Source organism: Nuphar pumila, chromosome 5 (genome assembly GCF_984573655.1).
Source record: "Nuphar pumila chromosome 5, dmNupPumi1.hap1.1, whole genome shotgun sequence".
In the NCBI taxonomy this organism is placed as follows: Eukaryota; Viridiplantae; Streptophyta; class Magnoliopsida; order Nymphaeales; family Nymphaeaceae; genus Nuphar; species Nuphar pumila.
In genome coordinates, this window is record NC_143253.1 from 118,451,886 (window position 1) to 118,475,772 (window position 23,887).

Below are 23,887 nucleotides of genomic sequence, written 5' to 3' on the forward strand. Positions count from 1 at the left end.
TCTAATGCGTCCAAATTTTTTCACAACTGAAGCCAAAGAGGACAGAGGATTGCCGAATATTATTCGCAACCCTATGTTTGTTACTTGGATGAAGCGTAATCAGGCCCTCGTCGCGTACATCACTTCCACATTGTCACAAGAAGTCTTGATTTCCATTCCTGATGATTGCACATCTAAAGTTTTGTGGGAGGCTTTAGCTCAGACCTGCTCTCAGATATCGGAGGTTAAAGTGTTGTTTCTTAAACGTGAATTTCAAATGTTAAAAAAAGGGCACAATGAACATTATTGAATTCTTAAATCAAGTCAAAGCATCACAGATCAATTAGCTATGGTTGGGTATCCAGTGTCAGATAAAGAAAAAGTGCAGCAGACACTGAATGCACTGGGTTCATAATATCATGTTCTTGTTACATCCTTATTATGCTTGCCTACGTTGCTCAGTTTTGAGGAATTACGCGCCAAACTCTTTCAGTATGAGATGGCACTGAAAAGCATGTCTGAAGCTCCAACAGGACAATCATCTACGCATGAGGTTCTTGCCACAGGGGTGATAGCTGATCGTGCACGAGGAAGACGTGGCAGAGGCAAGGGAAATCCAATCCAGGGTGGACGTGGGTTACTACCTACACCAAATTCCACTGTTAGTTTTTCAAAGAATGTTCTCACATGTTATCAGTGTAACAAACGAGGTCACATCAAAACCAACTGCTGGTTCAACCCACAAAATCAAAATAGAATGCAAAACGCTAGAAATGTTGGTACATCAGGAACTGCAGGTACGTTTCGACTCAGTGATGAGCTAAGGATCTTCTACTATCTGCAATGGCCAACTTGAATCTGAAGCAAAATGATGATGGAATATGGTATGTCGACTCTGGGGCATCAACTCATGTGACTAACAATGCAGGTAAGTTCTCTACTTTGACTCCCTATTTTGGAAAATCTAATATTGTAACTGGAGATGGGACTCACCACCCTATTTCAAACATAGGCAACGTCCTCATTCCTTTGTCTGAGTTATCTATTCCTTTATCTGATGTTGTTCATGTACCAAATATAAAGAAAAATATTATCTCTGTTTCTAAGCTTGTTGATTCTACCAATTCATCTGTGGAATTTACTCCTACTTCTGTCTTTGTCAAGGATCTTCAAACGAAGGAGATGTTCGCTAAAGGAGAGCGACGTGGAGACATGTATGTCTTTAATGAAGATCCAACCTCCAGTATCATGAAGCCCAAGTCTGATCTCGTCTCTAAAAGCGTCCTAAGTACATCCAAATGCAATAAGTCGGAACTCTGGCATTCTCGTCTTGGTCATTGTAGTCAAGTCTTTATTGAAAAGTTAGTGTCAAATGGTTTTCTTTCAGAGTCTGTTTCACTTTCATTGAAGGATAAAATATGTCCCAGTTGTCATGTTTGCAAAAATCATGTACTTCCGTTTCATCAAATAAATAAAAGAGCTTCCACGCCCTTTGAAATAATATGTTCAGATGTTTGGGGCCCAACCCCCAATCCTTCTTCTTCTGGAAGTAAATATTATGTATCTTTTATTGACAGTTTCTCTCGTTTTACCTAAATATTCTTTATGAAACACAAATCAGAGGTTTTTCTCATTTTTCGTCACTTTCATGCCTATGTTAAAAATCAATTCTCTCAAAATATTCAAATTCTCCAATGTGATGGAGGTGGTGAGTATTCCTCCAAAGAATTTTTAGATTTTCTCCAAAATAATGGGATGCATCATAGAGTTTCTTGCCCGTACACTCCACAACAAAATGAAATTGTTGAACGTAAACACAGACATATTGTGGAAAGTGCAATGAGTATGATACATGGGAGTAACTTGCCCATTAGTCTTTGGACTGAAGCTTTTCACACTGCCACTCATGTGATAAATCGTCTTCCTATGCCTATTCTTGAAAATTAATCTCCCTATTATGTTCTCTTTGGTGCACATCCCGATTATAATGAGTTACGAGTTTTTGGATGCACATGTTATGTACATATTGACAAATCCATGAGGACTAAATTCCAGGACAAAGCCTCTATATGCCAATTTGTAGGTTATGCAGATGAATACAAGGGTTACTCTTGAAAATCAATCTTCCTATTATGTTCTCTTTGGTGCACATCCCGATTATAGTGAGTTACGAGTTTTTGGATGCACATGTTATGTACATATTGACAAATCCATGAAGACTAAATTCCAGGACAAAGCCTCTATATGCCAATTTGTAGGTTATGCAGATGAATACAAGGGTTACAGGTGCTATGATCCCGTCAATAAGAAGATAAGAATTTTCAGAAATGTTGTTTTTGATGAAAATAGTTTTCTGGGAAAAGAAGCAGACGTCAATCGTGAACATATTGGTGCAGTTGCTGATTGGTATGATCCATGGCTTAGTGCTGAACTTATTTCACAAACTGCCGAACATACTACTTTGACCCCTGAAAGCATACATGGTGAGACGGTTTCGGATGATGCATCACAAACAGAATGTCTGAGATACAAAGGTAATGTGTATACCAGGAGACCCAGAGAGCAAACAAATGTACCTGCTGAAGAACACATTGCATTGTCTAATAACAGAGAAGCACCAAGAAGATCAGGCAGGATAAGGCATCCTATTGAAAATGGGTTAGTTATGACAACTTTTCTATGGTCTTTCAGATTTTTCTATCCAAGATTGAAAAACACGATGAACCACTTGGTTTTCATCAAGCTATCCAATCCAACAAATGGATTGAAGCGATGAATGAGGAGATTGAGCCACTTCATGAGTGTCAAACATGGGAGATAGTTGGTCGTCCTCCAGATAAAAATGTTGTTGGTTGCAAATGAGTATATAAAATTAAATATAAACTGGATGGTAGTATTGAATGGTACAAGGCACGTCTTGTAGCCAAGGGTTTCACTCAAGAATATGATCAGGATTATGATGAGACATTCAGCCCAATGGTGAAAACGGGAACTATTCGCATTATTCTTGGCTTGGCAATTGAACATGGTTGGACCCTTAATCAACTTGATGTTAAGAATGCATTCCTTCATGGGGACTTAAAGGAAGAGGTTTACATGGAGCAACCTCAAGGTTATGCAGAGGGAGACAAAAAAATATGTATGCAAATTAACTAGAGCTTTGTATGGTTTGAAGCAAGCTTCTAGGTCATGGTTTGAAAGCTTTTCCTTAGAAATTCAGAAACATGGTTTCTTTCGTTCCCAACTTGACCATTCTCTGTTTATATACAGAAATAGTACCACTGTGGTTTTCCTACTCATATATGTTGATGATATTGTGATCACTAGTAATGCTCCAGACCACATTCAACGAATTGAAGCTTTATTGAGTATGCGGTTCAAAATGAAAGACCTTGGGGAACTGAGATATTTTCTTGGTGTAGAGGTGGACAGACAAGATGAAAAAATGTTATTAACTCAACATAAATACACTCTTGATCTTCTGGCTAAAGCAGGAATGACAGATTGTAAACCTCTACCCACACCCAATGTTGTCAACCAAAAGCTCAGTATTTGTGATGGTGAGTTATATCCTGATGCAGTCAAATATCGTAGTTTAGTGGGTATGTTGCAATACCTTACTTTTACTCGACCAGACATTGTATATTCTGTTAATCAAGTATCTCAATTCATGCATGAACCAAAGACTGGTCACATGGATGCTGTCAAACGCATCATTCGCTATTTAAAAGGAACAGTGGGTGATGGACTCATATATATTCAATCTTCATGGAAGACACCAAAACATGACATACTGGCCTATACAGATGCAGACTGGGCAGGGGATCCAGATAAGAGGAGGTCTATTTCAGGATACTGTGTTTTCATTGGGAGAAATCTTGTCTCGTGGAGTAGCAGAAAACAGAAGGTTGTGGCAAGATCTAGCAAAGAGGCAGAGTATAGATCTATGGCAGCTGCCACAACAGAAGTGACCTGGATTAGGTATCTACTTACAAAGATGGGAGAGGATATCTCAAATTCGACACTTATGTGTGATAATAGAAGTGCCATACAAATTGCATTCAACCCTATTCATCACAGTCAGACTAAGCATATTGAGATTGATCAACATTTCATAAGACAAAAGATAGCAGACAAAAAGATTGAACCAGTTTATGTGCCTTCAGAAGACCAAGTTGCCGATATATTTACAAAAGGTCTTACAAGTCACTGTTTCTGGTATATAAAGAACAAGTTGCACATGGTTCACTCCCATGCACAACTTGAGGGAGGGTATTAGAATATGGATTGGATATGGATCCGATAAAGGATCCATATCCATTCACGAGTTTTGTTTTGTATTCTAATGTAACATGTGTTACTAATGCAGGGTACTTTTGTCTTTGTAAAATGATTGTAACCCTATTAAGACTAATGTAGCATTACTGCAGCCATTAAGTTAATGGTGGCTGCCGATTTCTGGAAGCTCTCTCCTTTCCCTTCATCCTTTCTCGTACTTGCAGCAGAACACGTCTCTTCATAAGCAAATTTATCAGTTATGACATTGAAAGAAACAAATCGTATGTTTCTCGAAATGTTACATTCCTTGAAAATGAAAACGGTTTTAGCAAAGAAAAAATCCAAGAGAGTTGTGATTATTCGTTCCTCTTTGACCTAGTCAATGATAAGTGTGAAAATATTCATGAAAGTGAAGATATGCATGAGGCAAATGAGAATGTGAGAAAAAATCTTGATGATATAGACCTATCTTACAATAATTTACAAACCTATGCTCGATGTACCGAAAGTCTGTTAGAAAATGACCTTGAATGCAATAGGTTCAACAATGAACCCGTAAACATGCACACAAAGTGCGAATACACATACCCACTAAGGGGTAACCAAATGCACATAAAGTGCAAACACATAAACCCACAAAGGGGTGAAGCCAAAAGGCTAAAAAGAAATAATCTTTATTGAAGGTGAGAGGTAAAACTCTACACTTATGAGAGGGGGGAGACCCCTTTATATACAAGAGGAAAAAAGGGAGAGAAAGGGAACCATTGGGGATCCCACTAGGTAGACGTTGGGGATCCCCAATGGTCATATTTATGACCGTTGGGCACCCCAACATCTACACAATTGGGGCCCCCAATGGTCCCATGTTGGAACAATTAAAATAAAAAGGAAAAAATAAAAATAAGAAAAAAAAACCTAAAAACTATAATTACATGATGAAAAGACCAAAATACCCTTATCGGGTATTTTGGATACAACTTAAAATATACATATATACACATGTATATATATATATGTATATATGATACACAACTATAGTTTAACACGCCCCCTCAAACTTTGCGTGAGGGAACAAAAAGTTTGAAAAAATACAATAGTAAGAATTTCAAGTCTTCAATAAAAACACCATCTTCATAGAAGGTCAGTGAAGTTAGCAAATGTCTTCTTCCAATTGATCTTGCCAATGAGCTCCCTAAGCACTTTTTCGGAGAGACTTTATGGTATATCAGGATCATTCTTTCATCTTATCTTGAAGGACCTGAAAACAAAGCAAAACAGGAAGCTCAAAGTATACAAGGAAATATATTTACTTTAAAACAAGAACCTTCAACTCATAATCATATGATGTAATGTGCATTCAATGATTCACATAAGCTTAAAAAGGAAAACACACACATTTAATGCAAGATTGAGTCATTCAATACTGAAAATAAGCAAAAGAAAGAAAATTCCAATAAGTGCCTAAGAATAATAGCCATTACGAGCATATGCATACGACATCATATAATGAAATGATACTAGAATAAGTCACTTATGGACACTCATACTTCAATCATGTATATTACTTAGCCAATAAGAGGCAAAAGCAATTCTTTTGAGAGAGATTTTTTTAAAAGGAAATGCTTTAAATGATAAAAGAAAAGGTATGAACCTTACACCAGAACAAGTCCACTTATGGGACAAAGATATATCCTTAGATACAAAAGAACATGTGCACATACAAATTGTGCTATAAAACATGAGCATGAGTTAGAAAATCTCATATGCAAATGAAAACCAAATTACACATTCCCATAAATATGGAATTTTGCAAATCATAACAATAGTTCATCCATTACAAGCAATCACCTCGTTAGACTTCCAAAATCAACAAATCAAGTGTATAAGCGACTAGAACAAAAACATAAATATAATGTCACTAACGAGCCAAAGACACACACGAAGGTGTGTATAAACACCTCTTGTCTACATATAATGATACTTGAAGTGAGTGTATCAGCGACTAGAATAAGAACACAAAAGCCAACCATGGGCCAACATCACACACAATGGTATGAAACAACAAGCCTTGTCTACATATAATGACACTCAAGACAAGTGTATCAACTACTAGATCAAGAGAATAAAGCCAACAATGGGCTAAAAAGCACACACAAAGGTGTGAACAACATTTCTTGTTTACGTAAGGTGACACTTAGATAGGAGGCATAGAAGGAGAAAGTCAATTGAGGTAAGAAGACTTGTAAAGACAAACACTAATGCAAATAAAATTGACAATTTTAAACAAATTTTGAAACACTATGGTTTAAAAAACAATATATATCCATCACAGGTACTCATAATAAAGAGCATCCGTAGTAAAATTGATGCAGAGCACGTCCCAGATTCAGCAAGAAACAGGAGCTGTCTCGGGTCCAGGACCAGACCCGAGACCCGAATCCAAATAAGGCCTTTAAAAACCCACTCCTAGAGTTTTGTGCAAAGAGATTTTTGAAAAGTTTCAGCGCAACCTTTTGTTTTAGCCTTTTTTTTCTGCTTTAGTTTTCCCTGTTATTGTTTTCTTTCAGCCGCACGTCCTTTGCAGTTTTTTTCTTCTATTATTCCTCTGTCACGTTCAACTTTCTACAACAACTTTTACATTAATGTTCTTTGTTTTGTTGCAGCAGCTTTCACTGTCATTCCTCTTTGTTTTCTTTTTCCTAATTGTTATTGCATTCAACTATTGATTGCTTGGTTAATGAAAATAAACAGTCAGCGTGTATTTTCACGGTGACCTTCATTCATCTCCTTCAGACTGTTCATCTGGTTGTTCGATTGAAGTCTCATTAGTTGTTCGATTGACGTTCACTGAAATAAAGTTCTGCATTGTCTTTCCCGGTGAATCTCTTTCTTCTCCCTGCATGCTGCTCGGCCGTAAAGGTCGTGCCCTCATCTGCCGAGGCCAGCGTGAAAGTCGACCCTGCATCAAAGATGTGACGCCGATCCTGTCGCTGTGTTAACAACCCTCAGCGCCAGCATCCACATGATAACTGCCGAGCTATCACATGCTGGTTTGTTTCCCTGTCGCTGCATCGAAGAACAGCAGCGTGGGTACCCGTTATCATGAGAATATCGCACCCTCACTGCATCAAAAGTCAATGGCCAAAGAGAAACCGAGTGATACAACACACTCATAATAAGAGAACAAAAAATAGTCAGTTTGAGTCAAACCACATGTGACAACCAAAATTGACCTAAACCGAGGTGCCCATAACTCACCTCAACAAACATCTCTGATATAACAAAAATAAGGCAAAAAAGGATTGATGCATCATATAACAACTTGTGATGGACAACATAAGTGCCATAAAAGGCAAAGAATACTCTTAAAAAGATATTCTTTCAAATACGCAATGCCATGTGAAAGAATCATTTTGGGATAATCCAAGAATCAAATCAAGCTTTAGCTATGCAATTATATGCACAACAAGTGCAATTCAATGCAAAAAAGAAAAACTTGAACAAATCATGGCCAACGTAGGCATCTCTTAATAGAGATGCTAAAATAAAGAAGTTTGAAAGTCTCATGTGAAAAACTTCACACACAAAAGAGAAGTTTACAAACTTGCAATATTAGGAGAAAATCCAAACTACGGGATTAAGCTTGTAGAACGGAATGGAACTCTACAATAAGACCTTCTAAAGCTTATAACAAAACTTCCCAAAAGAACCACCAAGATTCCCAAACAACAATCCTTCACAAACCAAAACTTCAAAGAATTTTCACAAACATTCTTCTCACAAGAACCGTGGAAGTCTCACAAACAGTATTCACCAACAAGAACTTCAACACTCAAGAATTACTAAAAGCATTCATACATTAATTACACAAAGAGTAACAAGAGTGCACTAAGACACACAAACAAGACTATTAAATGAGAGAACCTCACAAAAAGTATTAGATTACAAACGAGAGTCAAGTGCATTAAGACTCATTAGTAATAAAACACATGTTTTTCGAAGTTAGAACCAACTCATAAGTCAGTCACAAAACAATTATGAGAAAAGAGAATGTAACAAGCATTAATCTAGTCAAATAATGGACATGTATAAAGCTTACAATGAGACACATAATTGAAGATAATCATATTTGAGATTTTTAAGAAAAACATCACTACATAAGAGAGAAATCTCAAGCCAAATAACAAGTCACAATTACTCCTTTTAATAAATAAGGAAAGAGTAGTTTTAAAACAAATATTGCTCAAATATATATGAAATGACTCATTAAGTAAACTTTGTTGATCGTATTATAGAATTTTCATGGACGGTCCAATTATATGTCAAGGGTGTTTCCCGAAAACACACAAAAAAGCCATATTCAAGACTTTGAGTGAATAGGCACAAACATGTAAGGAATCTCTAATAAACATCCTATCACTACCCATAATATACAATAGCAATTATGTTTTTTGTAGAAAAGTACGCGAATTATCACAATCTTTCATATACTAAAAATTTCAATCTCAACCCAATTTTTTTTTAAGAACTTCCCACACATATGTAATTCATGCTTTTAAACAACATTAAGCATGTAACTTCCAAGTAACAAAGTTATTTTATAAAAAATTAAATTCAAAGAGTCAAAGATTTTATGACAACCACGTATGTCCATCAATACAAAGCTTTAAATCACATGCAAGACTTGAAATATAATCACAAAAACTCCTAAAGCCGTACACACAAGTTCAAGTAAGATTGACATCAAATTATGCTTGGAAGATAAACATGATAAATGACCCATTCAAGCAAGTTTTGAGCAATCATATATCTGGAAAAACAAGTTTATTGAATTAAAAGTTATCATTTTAAAAAATTTCAAAACATGTGAATAAGTGAAATGTGATATTAAAAAAAGCAACGGTTTAATGAAAACCCAAATAACACAAGTACTTAATGCGCAAGAGCGAAAAAGGCAAAAGCTCAATGAATAACACAAGCACTAAATGTGCAAAATACATTTTGAAAAAAAACATAATGATAGAGGAAACACATGCATATAAATGATCAAGAAAGTAGCTTCATAATACATGATACTTTTAAGAAAAGGAATACATACCGAATAACTTCAAGAAAGAGAAGAGAAACAACAAATACTTCACCATTTTTCTTGAAGTTTCTTGAGTGACACGCTTCCAGATGCACCGAAAAAATAACTCGATCACAACCTTGCTCTGATACCATGTTACAAAATGACCTTGAATGCAATAGGTTCAACAATGAACCCATAAACACACACACAAAGTGCGAATACACATACCCACTAAGGGGTAACCAAATGCACATAAAGTGCAAACACATAAACCCACAAAGGGGTGAAGCCAAAAGGCTAAAAAGAAATAATCTTTATTGAAGGTGAGAGGTAAAACTCTACGCTTGTGAGAGGGGGGGGACCCCTTTATATACAAGAGGAAAAAAGGGAGAGAAAGGGAACCATTGGGGCTCCCACTAGGTAGACGTTGGGGAGCCCCAATGGTCATATTTATGACCGTCGGGCACCCCAACGTCTACACAAGTGGGGCCCCCAATGGTCCCATGTTGGAACAATTAAAATAAAAAGGGAAAATAAAAAAAAATAAAACAAATAAAAATACAACAACAACAACAACAACTACGCCTTCATCCTAAAACAATTGGGGTCGGCGATATGAACCAACAAAGAAAATCATTCTGGGTTGTCCACATGAATCCTTCTCCTCCAATCATTTTTATCCAATGCCATGTCCTCGGTGAGGTTCAAAGCATTCATATCCTTTCCTATCATCTCCATCCAAGTCTTCCTAGGCTTACCCCGACCTCTTTTAACTAATATATTTTCCCATTTCTCCATCCTTCTAACTAGAGCATCATTAGGCCTTCGCCGAATATGTCCAAACCACCGTAAACGATTTTCTCTCATCTTATTTTCAATGGGTGCAACGCCTACCTTCTTACGTATCTCCTCGTTCCGAATCTTATCTTTTATTGTATTTCCACACATCCATCTAAGCATACGCATCTCAGCTACACTCATTTTTTGAATATGATGTTTCTTGGCAGCCCAACATTCCGTACCATATAGTAAAGCGGGCCTAATAGTCGTCCTATAAAACTTTCCCTTCAACCGCAATGACATTCTACGATCGCACAACACTCCAGTTGCACTTTTCCATTTCATCCACCCAACCTTTATCCTATGATTTACATCTCCATCAATTTCTCCATACTTTTGAATGATAGATCCCAAATATTTGAAATAATCATCCACCGGTATTTCTTGCTCACCAAGCTTCACTACACTCCCATAACTATTTCGTTGCTTACTAAACCGACATTCCATATATTCTGTCTTACTCTTACTCAACTTAAAACCTCTTGCTTCCAATGTCTGCCTCCATAATTCTAACTTAGCATTAACCCCAGCTCCAGACTCATCAATCAAAACAATATCATTAGCAAACAACATACACCACAACACATTTTCTTGAATCGATCTCGTAAGCTCATCCATCACTATAGCAAATAGGAAAGGGCTTAAAGTAGATACTTGATGTAACCCAACCGTTATAGGAAAATTGGTTGTCACCCCTCCACAAGTGTGGACATTGGTTACTACTCCTTCATACATATCCTTAATTATATTAATGTACTTGAGAGAAACACCTTTCTTTATCATTGTCCACTAGAGAACGTCCCTAAGTACTCTATCGCATGCCTTCTCCAAATCAATAAAAACCATATGCAAATCTTTGTTCCTCTCTTTATTTCTCTGAATAAGTTGTCTAAGAAGATGTATAGCTTCCATAGTTGATCTTCCAGGCATAAAACCAAATTGATTCTCCGATATCATGACAACCTAACCTAGACTCAATCACCCTCTCCCAAAGTTTCATAGTAAAACAAATAAAAATAAAAAACCTAAAAACTATAATTACATGATGAAAAGACCAAAATACTCCTATCAGGTATTTTGGATACAACTTAAAATATACATATATATATATACGCATGTATATATATGTATATATGATACACGACTATATTTTAACAAGGTCACCCACCATGTGCCCTAGAAAGATACTCTCAAAACCAAGAAGAAGATTTTTCTAGCGTTAGAAAATCTATAAGAATTTCAAAAGCTCCTAGTAGATTTGTATCATATGATTTTTTTGAACCAAGGCATAGATCGTGTCTAATGGCTATTCACTTGTATTTTGAACCTCAATCATAACATGAAGCTAAACATCATCAAGAATGGGTTAAAGCCATAAACGATAAGTTAGAAGCACCAGAAAGAGCAAAAACTTGAAAAATCCAAACATTACCTAAATGAAAAAAACTATAGGATGCGGATGGGTATACAAGGTAAAAACCAAGTACGATGGAACATTAGAAATATATAAAGCTAGATTAGTGGCCAAAGGATACAATCAAGAATATGGGATAGACTATGATGAAACTTTTGCCCTAGTCGCTCGAATGACCACTGTTAGAACTCTCATTGCTACAACATCGATTAAGAAATGACCTATATTTCAAATGAATGTTAAAAATGCATTTTTAAATGGTAATCTGGATGAAAAGGTGTACATGGATCCTCCACCAGGCCTGACTTTAGCACATGAAAAAACTCTTTGGTTACGTAAGGCCTTATATGGCTTGAAACAAGCCCCCAAAGCTTGATATGATAGGTTTAGTAATGTGATGACACAACTTCATTTTAAATCTTGCTTTACTGACACTGCATTGTTTGTTAAGTCTTCTAATGCAGGAATGATGATCCTACTTCTTTACGTAGATGATATGATAATCACAGAAGATGATAAACAGGGAGTTAACCATATCAAAGATGTGCTTAAAGCCAACTTTGATATGACAAATCTTGGTTTTTTACGATACTTTCTTGGAATAAAAGTTGCTTACTCACATCGTGGTTATTTTTTGTTACAAACTAAATACGCAGCGGAGATCATTGAAAGATCAAAACTCTCAGATGAAAAATTAGTCGATACTCCGAAAGTCATAAATGTCAAAATGAAGAAAGATGATGGAGAGCCCTTGCAAGATCCAACGCCCTACAGACAAATGATTGGGACTTTGTCTTATCTTTCTATTACCCGTCCTGATATATCTCATGCTATTCATTCTGCTAGTCAATTTCAGCATGCTCCCACTACAGTGCATATGAGCGCCGTAATGAGAATTGTTAGATATATTAAAAATCTATTAATCTTGGCTTGTTTTTATCCTCCTCCTCCTCACTAGAAATCATTGCATATTCTGATTTTGATTGGGGAGGGGATGTCAATGATAGACGCTCAACTACTGGTTTATGTGTATTTGTAAGTGACTCTAATTTCATGGCGATGCAAAAAGCAGCAGAAGGTATCATTCTTCTCCACTGAAGCTGAGTATCGTGCCATGACAACAACTACGTCTGAGTTAGTGTGGTTAAGACAACTTCTCGAAGACTTGTGGGTTCATATTGCAGAACCTTCAAGATTATGTTGTGACAACAAGAGCGTTGTATACATTGCAAACAATCATACATTTCATGAGAGGACGAAACACATTGAGATGGATTGCCACTACGTTCGTGAAGAATTTCTGAGAAAGACCATCACATTGCCCTATGTTTCGTCTAATATCAATTAGCAGACTTCTTCACCAAAGTGCTTCCGTCTCCAAGATTTCACTTCTTACTTGGCAAACTCTTGATTATTCTACCATGAGTTTGAGGGGGGTGTTAATATATATATATATATATATATATATATAACTGAAATACCCAGCAAGGGTATTTCAGTCTTTTCATTGTAATAGGCGTCAGCCCATTAGGGGCTGACAACCCTTTTTCACCTTTTTACTTTTTGTTTTTTATAATTTTTTGTTTTTGACTGTTGGGCCAACTCCATTATAGCTGTTGGAGCTGCTCCCAACAGTCATAAAATATGACCGTTGGGAGCAGCCCAACAACCATATTGGCTGCCCCCTTTAGCGTCTTGTATTATAAATAGGCCTCATGGCCTTTGTATTATTTCATCTCTTTTTCAAGAGAGTTTTCTATGCAATATACTTTCTCATTTGACCCTTGTGTGGGTGGTGTGATTATTCAATCAAGTGTTTCCACTTGATTGAGGTGTGTGTTCTTGCATATTCATCGGATTCGATCCACTTCATTACAATCTCCACTCCCATCTCTCAAATCTGGGCTCTCAAACAACATTGGGGGTTAAGGGATTCAATGAATCCCCATCTCCTCTCCCATCTCCCTCCAAAATCTGTCTCCCAAACAGAGCATAAATGAACCAGGCTCAGTGCTAAAATGTAAAAAATATATATATATATACATGTCTCAACATGTATATGTATTTGTATACATATATATATATATACTATATATTATTGTATACATTTTATTTTTCTTTATTTCTATTTTTCTTCTTTTTTTCCTTTTTGGGACTTGGTCAACCATGGGTTGACTAGCTGTTGGGGTTAGTCCAACCGCTAGGCCCATTTTGGCCCTCTTTGTTGTGTATATAAAGGGGATGAATCCCCTTAATCTTGTAATGCTTTACAAGCATATTTGTGGTTGGATAAAATATTGTTTTATATTTAAGAGTGTTCTTTTGTGAATCCCTATTGTGGGTACTATGAGTGTGCTCTTTGTAGATCACTTTGGTGTGTGTCCATTTGAGATTTGTATTGATGGACATTTATGATTTTGAAGACTCTCATTTCGTGACATGGTATCAGAGCTTTGGTGATTGTGCATTTCTCTTTTCGTGTTCAACATTCAAGTGTTTGTGAGATCATGATTGGTCTTCTTGGAAGATTTGCTTGGTTCTTTTTGGCTCACATTTCTCAAAGAAGTTTGTGGTGCGTGATTGGTGGATCAAGTGTTCGTGGTGATCAAGTGATTGTGCTGATTCTCCTCTTTATCTCCCTCTCTCTTTCACTCTCCTATGCTCTCTTTTGTAATTATGGATAAAAAGGAAAGTGTCATTGTCATGCCTATCAAACTCAATGATACCAACTATGTTATGTGAGCTTCTATTTCGAAGCATCACATATGGGGCAAAATATCTATCATGGTAGAGATGGCAGTGGACCGGGACGGAGGCGGGGGACAAGGTCTCCACCCCCGCTCCGTCTCAAAATTCTGCCCTCCATCCCTACACAGGTTTTGATTTTAACCTCCATTCCCGCTTCCATCCCTGTTTCATGCCCTCCATCCCTGGTCCAAATGGGGCAAGACGGGGTGAGGCCCTGTTTCTCCCCGGTCCACTGCCATCCCTAAAGGTATTTTAGTTATTTTACTAACGGGGACGGGGCGGGGCGGGGCAAAGCGTAAGTCCATCCCCGCCTCTATCCCTGCACGAGTTTTGATTTAACCTCCATCCCCATTTCATGTCCTCCATCCTCGGTCCAAATGAGGCGAGGCCCTGTTTTCCCTTGGTCCACTGCCATGCCTAGTTGATGGATCCAATTCAGAACTTAAACTACGGGAAAGGAAGTGAATCATTTAGATGGTGAAAGAACCAAAGTTATATTCAAATATGAAAAGAAATGGAAAGAGTGGAGGATGGGACATGCCAAAATAATGTCTTAGCTAATTAATAATGTAGATATTAAGAAATGCTTTAGTCTCGCCAAATTTGAGCATGCCAACAATGCGTGAGAATATCTTAAGAATATGTATTCCCTTAAAGATATTGCCTATGTGTGCAATTTGCAAGATAAGGTTCGTATTATGACAAAAACTATGTAACACAGACTCTTCTATCAATGTATCACACCTGCATCGCACCCGCACCCGCACCCGCACCCATGCGGGTGCGACACTTGGACACAACTTCCTTTGTGTCAGCCTGGCAGGTGAAGTCAACCACACTGAAGTCCATTTTTGTCCAAAAGTAGATTCAGTTAACCCTAAGCAAGTCAAATTTTATTTATATTATATATATATCCGCACCTCCGCACTAGTGTGGTGTTATTTTTATTGATGAGGAATAAAAATTGTAGATTGTTAATTTGATTTATTGCATGATGAATTGATCATATGATAATTGTTTTTATTTCATTAGTATTAACTTAAAACTGTTAAAAATTATATATATATATATATATACCCTCTCCGCACCCCCCACACCTAAGTTTTTTTAAAGTGCCGCATCCGCACCTGCACCTATGTGACATAGGACACAAGGAAGCAAAAGTATTAGAGAGTACTACAATGAATTATCCGAACTTTGGGAGGAGTTGACTCTCATTGAACCTAAGTGGCATTAACCACAAGATATTGAACTCTGACAAAAGCAAATTGATTCGAAGCATTTTTTATCAATTCATAAATGGGTTAAGACCCGAATTTGAGTCTACTAAGTTGGCTCTTTTACATAGAGGCAAGGTTCCCTCTATTGTTGACACTATAGAAGAATTAAAAATATAGAAAAGTAGGTTGAAAAGATGTTCAACCAAAAATAAGGAAGAATCCGTTTTAACCGTATCTAGGCCAGGTTACTATACTTGTTCTTACAAACCACCTCATTGGAAACAAAGTAATGAACATGAAATACCTTATTGGAAGCAAGGGAATGATTATGACGAGAAAAATTACTTGACATTATTATTGTGAACCGAACATATTAGGCCCAGTGTCCTAAATTAAGAAGGGAAGACAAGCAAGTGGCTTCAGTTGAGGCATCACAAGAGGAGGATAACTCAAGAGTGACTAAGGATCACTCATCTCAAGATACATCCATTAGCATTGCTATATCTTTGTCACAATTAGTAGAAGCTCCTCAACCTCTTCTCAAAGGAGCATCCTCTACAACGGGAGCTACAGTCTCATCCTTCTCCAACTCTGGTAAGTTTCCTTGGCTTCTTGATTCCGGTGCATCATTTCACATGACTCCAAACATTGACATTTTATCCGAATATCATACTAATTAAAATGTGTCTAATGTCTTCACCGCCAATGGCACATCTCTTGAAATTCAAAAAATAGAGAATTTTGAAAAGGATGTTCAAAACTCAAAAAACATTTAATTCAAAAAATTAGGTATATTCCCAAATTAAATTTAAACCGCTTATCTGTATCTCAAATATCATATCATGGTTGTGATATCTCCTTCTCATCAAATAGTTGTTAGGTGCAGAATCGCCAATAAGGGAAACTGATTGGGCAAGGCCATAGACAAGGAGGCCGCTACTATATGGACTTTTTTGAGATACCCAAAAATATTTTTTTTTGTAATGTCCAAAAATAAAATTTAGATTTATGGCATAAAAGATTAGGGCATCCTCATGTATCTAAACTTTTATATTTTCCAAATTTGAAAAAAATTGGTAACATTAGTGAATTTACATGTGATTGATTGTATTCTTGGTAAAATGAAAAAATGACCTTTTGGTGAAAGAACTTGTCTCTACTAGACCACTTGAGTTACTACATTCAAATGTTTGGGGTCCGATACCAATTACTTCAAAAGGTAGATATGCATATTATGTGATTTTTGTGAATGATTTCTCTAGATATGCTTGGATCTACTTTCTTAAACATAAATATGAAGTTTTCCTACATTTTAAAAACTTTCATAACCTAGTAAGGAATAGGTTTGGCAACATTATCGCTATTTTTCGTTCTAACTCAGGAGCAAAATTTTTATCAAACGGATTTAAAAAATACCTCAATTTACATGGCATTACTCATAAAAAAATCTTGCCTACACACAACAAAATGGTATTGCAGAAAGAAAACATAAGCACATGGTAGAAACTACAGGAACCTTATTGCTAGTCATGTGCCTAAAGTTTTTTGGAGAGAAGTTGCTTAACGACGATACATCTTATCATCAGAATGCCAACCTCATCATTACAAAATATCTATCCTATTGAGAAGCTTTTTAAAATTGCTCCAGATTATTCAAGATTGAGAATTTTTGGTTGCAAATGTTTTGCCTTAACCAACAAAAATAATAAATTTTTACTTAGGGCTATTTCTTGTGCCTTTTTTTGAATATGCTGATAACCAAAAATCATATAGAATTTATGATTCTAAAAATGATAAGTTATATGTTTCTAGAAATGTGGCTTTTTTAGAAAAGGAAAACTTCTTTGATAATGAAAAACATGAGGAAGCAGTTGGGTACTCTTTTTTGCTTGACTTTGTTTCTAAGCATGATGATTGTGATTGTGAGTTTGATAGATAATGATAATGTTGATATAAGTGATGAAGAGCAACCCCATAATGACAAAAATTACCTACAATATCCTAGACCTTCATGAGCACTTGAAAAATATTCTAACATTGAAAAACAACATGAAATACAATCAAGAAAATAATCTAGAATGTCTAGACCACCAGAAAAATTTGTGTCATATGACTCATTTTCATCCAAATACAAGGCATGTATTGAACTAATTCATACCTATGTTAGACCTCTTACCTATGACCAAGCCAAAGGACTCGCTGAATGGGAAGAAGCTATGAGAGTAGAGTTAGATGCCTTAGAAAAAGCCAACAATTGGTCACTCCAAGATATTCCACAAAACAAGAAACCTATAAGTTGTAGATGAGTATACAAGGTAAAAACTGAGAGTGATGGGACTCTAGAAATATATAAAGTCAGATTGATCTCCAAGGGTTATTCCTAAGAATATGACATTGACTATAAGGAGACTTTTGCTCCTGTTGCTAGGATGACCACAGTTTGGACATTAGTAGTTGTAGCTTATGTTAGAATCTGACCTATATACCAGATGGATGTCAAGAATGCTTTCCTTAATGAAAACTTAGTTGAAGAAGTTTACATGGAAGTGCCTCCAGGTATTACTATTCCTAAAGAAAAAACTTTTTGTTTGCATAAAACACTTTATGGTCTAAAACAAGCACCAAAAGCATAGTATGATAGATTTACTAAAGTTATGATTAATATTGGTTTTAGATCTTGTTTGATTGACACAATTCTATTTGTTAAGAAAACTCATGCAGGTGACATGACTGATTTGAGTTTTTTAAGATACTTTTTAGGAATTAAAGTTGCTTATTCCCCTAGAGGGTATTTGTTGTCTCAATCTAAGTTTGCTTCTGATGTTGTTTTCAGGTCTAGAATCACTGATGACAAGAGAGTAGTTAATTCAGGGATCGCAAATGTCAAAATGCAAATAGATGATGGAAAACCCTTTGAAGATCCAACTCCCTATAGACAACTTATCGGAGCACTCTCTTACCTTTCCATTACTAGACCTGACATCGCTCATGCTGTACACACAGCTAGTCAATTCAACATGCTCCTACTTCTGTTTATATGAGAGGAGTTTTACGAATGATTAGATATATTAAAACTTCCATTTCTAGAGGTCGCTTCTTGTCTTCTTCATCCACATTAAATTTACTTGATTATACTGATGCTAACTGGGGGGGGGGGGGATCCTAACAATAGATACTCAACCACGGGTTTTTGTGTGTTTTTAGGTGACTTTCTGATCTCATGAAAATATAAGAAGCAACATAAGGTCTTTTGGCCATCTACGAAAGCTGAGTACCGAGCCATGACTACTATCACAATGAAAGTAGTCTGACTAAGACGATTGTTGGCAGATATGTGTACTTAAATAGTAGGAGCTTAAAAAATGTGATGTGACAACAAAAGTATGATTTACATTGCCAGCAACCATACATTTCATGAGCACACCAAACATATCAAGATGTATCATCACTATGTACAAGAGGAATACCTGTAAGGCAACATTGATATGTTATATGTTACATCAGAGTATCAATTGGCAGGCTTTTTCACCAAGCCTCTCTCTGCTCCTAGATTTCACTTCCTTTTACGCAAACTTTCAGTTGTTGTACCGTAAGTTTGAGGAAGAGTGTTAAAATGTAAATATATATATATATATATTATATTATTGTATGCATTTTATTTTCCTTTATTTCTCTTTTTCTTTTTTTTCTCTTTTTGAGACTTGGTCAACCATGGGTTGACTAGCTCTTGGGGCTGGTCCAATGGCTACAATAGGCTCTCTTTTGAGCCCATTTTGGCCCTCTTTGTTGTGTATATAAAGGGAATGAATCCCCTCATTGTAATGCTTTACAAGAATATTTGTGGTTGAATAAAATATTATTTTATGTTTAATAGTGTTCTTTTGTGAATCCCTATTGTGGGTATTGTGAGTGTGCTCTTTGTAGTTCACTTTGGTGTGTGTCCATTTGAGATTTGTATTGGTGGACATTTATGATTTTGAAGACTCTCATTTCGTGACACTCAGCATACCAGGGTCATATTTTAAATCTTTGGCACCGAGTGTGATGAATTAGATTCAAGGCTTATCATCAACTCTCTTGAGCCATGGTTTGAATTGCCAAGCTGTACCACATGGACATTGAATCCAATAGAAGGATAGTTCATCCAAACAGCAATTTATGAAATTTAGAACAAGAGGGCGTATCAAATTAATATTTATATCATCAAATTTCACATAGTAATCAAATATATGTCACAAGATGTAAGCTTCAAATTTCCTAAAGCACAAGCACAGATAATAAGTATATTATTATGAAGGAAAAAAAATAAAGACTTGTCAATAACATCCTAAAAAGAAAAATAATAAGCAAAGATCTCAATGCCATAAGGGAAAACTAATGCAAGTCAGGAACATGGAGTTGAACATGCCCGTGAAGCACTGTGTTGTGTCCATCGTAGGTGCTGGTGCCATGTCATGTTCACGACAGAACACAAAGCTAAGCAAAGTAACCATCTAGAATAGCAGCCAATTTTAAATTAAAACTAGTTTAATTTAAAAAGTTTTACATTTTCAATTATATTCTAATAATCTATTTTTACTTATGATGCCATAAATGGCATGATTTGCTAGAATTATCCAAGTTTCAATTTTACAATTGGCAATGTTATGCTTAAATTTCCAGCAGCCAACCTGGAAGACAACCAACACATTACTTTTCTTGTCAGAAGTAATTTTTATGTTAAGTAAAATCTAAAGCAAACATAACAAAAAGAACCAATCAGACCTGCGGAGATAATCAGTAATATCAGATGACTACACACACATACACATATGTACTATTAGGAGAAACTGAATAACTTTAGTTATTCATATGTGTGTGTGTGGGCACGCGCACGTGTGCGTGCGTGTGTATATTATATTTTAACACACATATTTATTGTGCTTTTGTCCAGGACATCTATGTGCATACACATAGAGCAACTATAATCTCATAAACCTGATTATATTTCTTTTCAAGTTTTTGGGAAAAAACAATAACACAAATAATCCACTTGATGTTTTTCTTTTCTACCAAGATCATCACAAGATTGATAGGAAAAATGAAAATAGCCAAAGGAATTGCCCTATATCATCACAACAAAGGAGCACGAAGCAGTGAGAAGATCAAAGAGAGATCTGAGAAATGGAAAACAGAAGAAATACTTGGTTTAGAATTCAACTCTACCTTTTAGTTTGACTCCAATAAAAAAGAAAAAGGAACTACAGAAAATGACTGATGAACTTGACTGAAACATGATGATCCATTGAATTACTTCATGTAGCTTACACAAACCCTGACTTTGACAAGTCCAAACCAAACTAAGCAATTCATCCAATTTTCTCCATGCCACATTTACAGGCACTTGCAGCTGTGATTATGAAACTTCCTCTATAACATGGTTATCTAGATTGCAGCTGTGATTATGGAAGCACCTAGTGGATCAGCAAAAAGTCACCAACCCAATCAATATAAAATAGTGATATCATCTCTAAAAGTAGTGAAACTGCAAATAAAGCTTTCTAGAAAACTCATTTCAGCTTTTAACCTAATAATATGAGACAGGTTGGTGGCTTCTAGTGTTGAAGGATGACACCACTAATATAGCTAAATCCAATAACAGAAAATAGATTATGGAAAGGTTTGGTGAAAGATATACTGCTATAGGACCTTCAGATAATAAATAAAAGAGGACTAACTTTGAGAGGATGGTAAATCTCTTGATTAGCCATTATCAGATAGGCTTCTCCAGGATGTTCAGCTCTTAAAGGCATAGCTGTGGGATTCTCCTATATTTGCAAATTGTATTCCAGTTTCCTATGGATTTTTCAGGCACTCCCTATGTAAAATTGACAAACTAGATGCTCAATGCTGACCCTGGCTACTTCAAGGTTGAACTTGCTAACCAGCAATGCACTTTAATCAAATGTCTCATGAGGTAAGGAAAATGGCTGAATTGGTTTTGGAAACCCACATGAATAAGAAAGCATAACTCTATGTGCAGATGCATCCCACAAGAACAGAAATCTACACGAATCTACAGAACCAGGTCATGAAAAGATGTGGTTGAAAATGGAAAAAAATGGTAAACCCTCAAGCTCTTGCTAGTTTATTTGGTTAAACATTGGGTACAGTGCCCAAAAGAATAAATTTGGAGGCAACCCTCTCCCAGATCCCAAGTACTAGGGCTGGTTAGTGCCAATGAACATTAAAACATGATAACTTTCAGGGTCAAAGTTGTCACCAAGCCAGTAAACGTATAAGTTGCAAAGGAAACTGAGACATCCTTGATTATGTACGTGGGCTTGTTGACGTTCCAATATATGCTTTAGTTGGGGAAAATTTAATAGCTGGATTGGTAAATCATAACACTATCTTAGCAGGTGGTTCTTGGTTTTGAATTCCACTAGCATGGGCATGATGAAAACCAAAAAAGTGGACATATTAGCAAGGCCATATGATGCTGATATTTAGTATTCTACTGGAGATTCCTGAATGGCAGATTTACATGCATGGGTTCAACCAACTGGAGAAAAGGTTGGAAATAGTGGTTGTTCTCAACTTGGTGGTTCATTTGGCTTGAACAAAATGCTCCGGTACTCTAGGAGTTAACTTAAGTGCAGTACCAATTTTGGGTGCCTTTTGACAATTTAGTAACCTTCAGATATTTGTGCATCTGCCTTTTGATTTCTTGTCCCCCATCCGCCTTCTCTAAAAATTAACAACCTTATTTTAGAACTAAAAATGCTTAAAAGAAAAATAAAACCAATTGAAAACACACTTTCAGGACAGGGGGGTGGCAAAGACAGATAGCACAACCTACCCATTCATCCATCATATTAAAATCCATGTATCCATTAGAAGGAAAAAAAAGAAAATTTTTCCATAGAATAGCTAATAATCAAGGCACCCATCAAAAGAATTCCTAATTATTCAATCCCATCAATTAAAAGGTGAGCATTAGCAGAATGCTATAATTTCCACCAAGAAAAACATACCTAAAAAAAGGTGGCACACAAACAGATGATACTTCTTACGAAGCATTGCTAAAACAATTAGGAAAAAAAGAGATCATGAAAAGATAAACAATCTGGTGAAAACTGGTTTATGCACACTAAATGAATCACTAGAAGACCAGCACCGAAGCACTACACAAGGGAGGGGAAAAAACAAAAGTAAAGGAAGGAAAAACAGAGGAATGAGAAGGAAACACGGATTTTCTAACAAGCACCACCACACCCACAACCAAATGAAAGTATCACCAAAGAAACACCAATTAACCCAAAAACAAACATACATTAAGCAATCGGATTCTAACGGGAGCGAAGATGGAAGTGCAAGAAACAACCAATTCTTTAACCCAGGCATCAAAAAGAGTGAAAAGAAACAAGACCAAAAAAATTCAACCTGCTGCATTGCTGGCAGAACCGCTGCTCGATGCCATTGACGATCACCTTCGCCGTCTTCGAGTGCGCATCGCATACCTTGTGCCGCTTGTGGTAGTCCTTGGAGCAGCTCAAATCCAAATTGCACCCCTGAACCTGGCACCGCGGAGCCTGGATGCCGGAGCTCAAGGCTGCCGCTGCCGCCGGAGATGAGGCGCCCCGGCCCCTCTTCGCCGCCACCACTGAGGCCCTAGCCTCCTTCTCCTTGGCCGATTTGCGCTCCATCAGCCTCCCCAGATGCAAATCTATGACCAGCTCCCCATCTTTCCCCGAGAACCCACTCCCGTTCTCCAAAGGGTGGCTAGGGTTCGGAAAACCAGAGGTGGGTTTCAAATCCCAATCCATTCCTGTCCTTCTGCTCCTTCCAAAACCATCACAGCTCAAGGAGTCCATTAGTTAACAAAACCCACATCAATCATTTAGAGAGAGAAAGGGAGGAAGAGAGAGGGCCTCTAGAGAGAGAAAGCCTAGAGAGAGAGAGAGAGAGAAGGAGTGGATGGGAACAATGAAGGGGGAGATGGGGGGTTGTCAGAAGGTCACCAAATTGGGAAACAAGAAACGGGGAGGCATTTAGAGTGGGAGATGGGAGTGGCGGTTTTGGGGGTAGGGGTAGTGGGAAGGTGGTATTGCAGGACAAGGGGTCAGCATGGTGACTACATTCATCTTTAGTTGGGATCTTGGGAACAGGGAGATTTTAACGCTGGCCTTCTTCAGCTCATTGGTAAGGATTTTTGTTTTCTTAAGAGACCCCTTTTGAAAATGCCCTAGATCCTAGGAGGTTGGTCAATTTTTACATGAGAGAAACTGTTAATTTTTACCTGAGAGAGATAAATGGTTAACTTTTACATGGGAGTACGTGTGTGTATAATATATA

The 23,887-nt window shown here is 36.8% G+C and overlaps 1 protein-coding gene across 3 annotated transcripts in view; it reads right to left on the bottom strand.

Moving 5' to 3' along the window:
- Positions 1-23,664, bottom strand: part of LOC149838339 (squamosa promoter-binding-like protein 13A) — a 44,322-nt gene extending 20,658 nt beyond the window's left edge. For all 3 annotated transcript variants that reach the window (XR_016432179.1, XM_090007672.1, XM_090007671.1), the window contains exon 1: positions 22,976-23,664. Coding sequence is in view for 2 of the 3 variants with exons in the window: in XM_090007672.1 (XP_089863798.1) it covers positions 22,976-23,406 (431 nt within the window). In the remaining variant the exon portion in view is untranslated. The remainder of the gene's footprint in view (positions 1-22,975) is intronic.
- Between the last annotated feature and the right edge of the window lie 223 nt (positions 23,665-23,887).